The sequence below is a fragment of the Triticum aestivum genome, chromosome 4B (genome assembly GCF_018294505.1).
Source record: "Triticum aestivum cultivar Chinese Spring chromosome 4B, IWGSC CS RefSeq v2.1, whole genome shotgun sequence".
Taxonomy (NCBI): domain Eukaryota; kingdom Viridiplantae; phylum Streptophyta; class Magnoliopsida; order Poales; family Poaceae; genus Triticum; species Triticum aestivum.
Window position 1 is genome coordinate 57,992,399 of NC_057804.1, and position 3,478 is coordinate 57,995,876.

At 52.4% G+C, this 3,478-nt stretch overlaps 1 protein-coding gene across 1 annotated transcript; it reads left to right on the top strand.

Annotated features, from left to right (window-relative positions):
- Positions 1 to 965: 965 nt before the first annotated feature.
- On the top strand, positions 966 to 2,884 carry LOC123090998 (polyol transporter 5). Its single transcript, XM_044512389.1, has 3 exons — positions 966 to 1,258; positions 1,342 to 1,688; positions 1,774 to 2,884. The coding sequence occupies exons 1-3, from the start codon at positions 1,126 to 1,128 to the stop codon at positions 2,719 to 2,721; spliced, it is 1,428 nt and encodes a 475-aa protein (XP_044368324.1). The 5' UTR covers positions 966 to 1,125; the 3' UTR covers positions 2,722 to 2,884.
- Positions 2,885 to 3,478: the final 594 nt, after the last annotated feature.

Consider the following 3,478-nt stretch of genomic DNA (forward strand, 5'->3'; position numbering starts at 1 on the left):
GACCCTCCATTCCAAACCCTCTCCGTTTTTCCCACTGGTTTATCATGAAACCATCTCAACAGCCTCACATTTTATTGACTTATAATTAAATCTTTTGATACGCAAACACGTTATAAAGAAAATGACATGTAAATCCTAGTGATCGTGTAGACAATGTCATTACAATTTGAACGCACTAATGTACAAATAATAGATGTACAATATTATATCCTTGTTGCAACACACGGACAATTATTTAGAAGCCGGAAAAAGAGCATAATGAAATCCCTGGGTCTAGTTGGACCACATGGACAGTTTTATGCGGAACAATGAAGCATCTTTTCTTATCAAAGGGTTTTCAAACAACTTTAGAGGATTTTTGTATTTATGAACTTCTCTGTGCGGATTATCCATAAAAACTTTTTAAAATAAAAAATGCACTATATTGTGTGGTAATTATTTGTTGGTTTAAATGTGGAATCTTTTAAAAGTTCTTCCAATAGTCTACAATCAACCAGACAATATTTTTGGATGAAATCTCTGATATTCAATCCTGTGCGACAAAATGACATGACAGTAGGGTTCTGCATTTCCACAACACGAATTAAAGTGGACGATAATTTTGAAAGATTTTTTTAGAAAAGTAGGATGACCCTCGGCCTCTGCATCTGGGAGATGAATGCGGTCATTTTATTGATTATTCTCGAGGACCTTATAAAGTAGAACAATAATATGCCTAAATCCGCCATCTTGGCAACATCTGCCGCTACTCCTATCCATATGATGAAGGGGTGCAAGCCAGGCCACATACCCGGACCTCTCATCTAAGCCTAACATCTAAAGCCGAAGGCCCTGACCGAGCCATCTACCGGGTCCGAGGCACAAACATGTCCGACGCACTCACATGTGTCATCGCCGCCATCTTTCACTAGTTCATCTTCAGAGCAGATTGAGGTGTCAATCTTAGCAGGTCCTACGCCATCGACGCCACCACAACGCTAATAAATTCCGTAAGATTTGTACAGTAATAATTACTCTGAAGACCTTAAGTGGACAAGTTGAAGTCCACAGGCTAAACCTCTACACTATACTTAACCTCGAGCCTCACCGGCGCGCCTGCGACGACACCAAGACGACGCGAGCGCCATGGCGCACGTTGGAGCTTCCCATGGAGCGACGACCGCCCCGCTGCTCGCGTCGACGGAGAAGCCGCCGCGGAACATGTACGCCTTCGGCTGCGCCACGCTGGCCTCCATGACCACGATCCTCATGGGTTACAGTACGCGCCCAAACTCTGCTTCCTGGTACGTACCACACTACGGCGCCGATCGTGCTCTAGCTGAGCATGTTAATTTGCTGCAGATCTCGCGCTGATGAGCGGCGCGCAGCTCTTCATCCGGGAGGACCTGGGGCTCACCGACGAGCAGGTGGAGGTACTGGCAGGGTCCATGAACGTGTACATGCTCGTGTCCATCCTCGCCGCCGGCTGGGCGGCCGACCTCCTCGGCCGCCGCGGCACGCTCGTGCTCGCCAACGGCTTCCTCATGGCCGGCGCGCTCGCCATGTCGCTCGGCGGCAGCTACGCGGCGCTCATGGTCGCGCGCTTCATCACCAGCATCGGCGTTGGCTTCTCCCTCGTCGTCGCGCCGGTCTACAACGCCGAGATCTCGCCGGCCTCCGCGCGTGGCGTGCTTTCCTCGTTACTCGATGTAAGTGCGGGCGCACGCTGCCGCCGCCGTGCTTGAGCGCGCTTGGCGTCTCATGGATTAATCTTTCGTTGCCGTGCTTGCACAGATATTTGTCAACGTCGGCATCCTGCTCAGCTACGTGTCCAACTATGCCTTGGCTGGCCTGCCGGTGCACCTCAGTTGGCGCGTCATGTACGCCATCGGCGTGCTCCCGCCGGTGCTCCTCGCCGCCGGGGTGCTCGCCATGCCGGAGTCCCCGCGGTGGCTCGCCATGCGCGGGCGCGAGGCCGACGCGCGCGCAGTGCTCGTGGGCACCTCCGATACCGCCGCCGAGGCCGAGCTCCGCTTCGAGGAGATCAAGCGGGTCGTCGAGGCGCCGCGAGAAGCCGATAGTGGCGTGTGGCGGGAGCTGATCTTTCGGCCGTCGGCGATGGTCCGGCGGATCCTCGTCTTCGTGGTCGGGCTCAACTTCCTCCAGCAAGCGTTGGGCGTCGACGCCATCTTGCTGTACAGCCCGCTCATGTTCAAGAAGGCGGGCATGTCGTCGAACAGCGCCATCTTGGGCGCCACCGTGGCCATCGGCGTCGTCAAGACGTGCTTCATACTCGTGGTCTCGCTCTTCTCCGACCGCTTCGGCCGGCGCCCGCTACTGCTGGCCAGCGCCGGCGGCGTGGCCGCCTCGCTCACCGGCCTGGCTCTCACACTCTGCATCGGCGAGACGTCGCCAGCGAGCACGGCTGCCTGCGTGGCGTTCACGCTGGCCACGGTCGCGGCTTTTTCGGTCGGGTGGGGGTCGCTCCCGTCCACGTACACGGCAGAGATCACGCCGCTGCGGCTGCGTGCGCAGGGCTCGAGCCTCGGCATGGCGGTGAACCGGCTGACTTGCGGGCTGGTAAGCATGTCGTTCATATCGCTAGCGGGCTGGATCACCATGCCCGGGTGCTTCTTTCTGTATGCCGCTATGGCGGCCACGGCGTGCGTGTTCGTATTCCTGCGGCTGCCAGAGACGAAGGGCCGGACCCTAGAGGAGATGGACGTCCTCTTTTCCAAGTGATTGTGTTATCTGTAGGTTTTCGGCCACAGTTCAATGCACGCTGCTGCGGCCCGCGGCAGGTTTGGTAGAAACCTTTGGAAAAAAATGTGTGAACTCTTTTGTGATTGCATCATCGATAGGAATCAATAAAGAACTTCAATACATCTAACATCTGACGCGCCCAGGTACCATGGATCCCGATCCAACATATACAATTGATCGTTGTAGCATTATTTTTTTCTTTGAATTTTTATTCTATAAGGCAATTTTCGCTTTATAACATGGCAAATCCTTATACACAAGCATGACAATTTATCTCTTTTCGCATGACAAATTTCATCGTCAGGTTTTGAGCATTACATTGCAGATCAATAACAGGCTTCTACTCCTGGAATGGAATAGATTGACTGTGTCGTGTTATTGGATAAATAACTACAGTGTTTTCAATGGAAAACAACATAATATATTTTAGAGCACCAACAACCGGAATAATCAAATCTGCCCCCTATATGTCTGCGGACGCGTCGGCCGCCCACCTCTCATTTGTCGTGTACGCAGCCGCCCCCCTCATATCCAGACCTCCAAATCCTTGCAATTCCATGCAACAGATAGATAGCATAGCATAGTATGATACATAGCAAGATCATTTGACGAAAAAGGGTTTCACCCCGCTTTATATTATAAAGCATCCGCATCAAACAACCCACAACAGCAGTAGCAGCTCAGGTTCAAGTTCAAGTCAAAAGGAAAAACTGAGGCGACAAAACGAAAAAAAGAA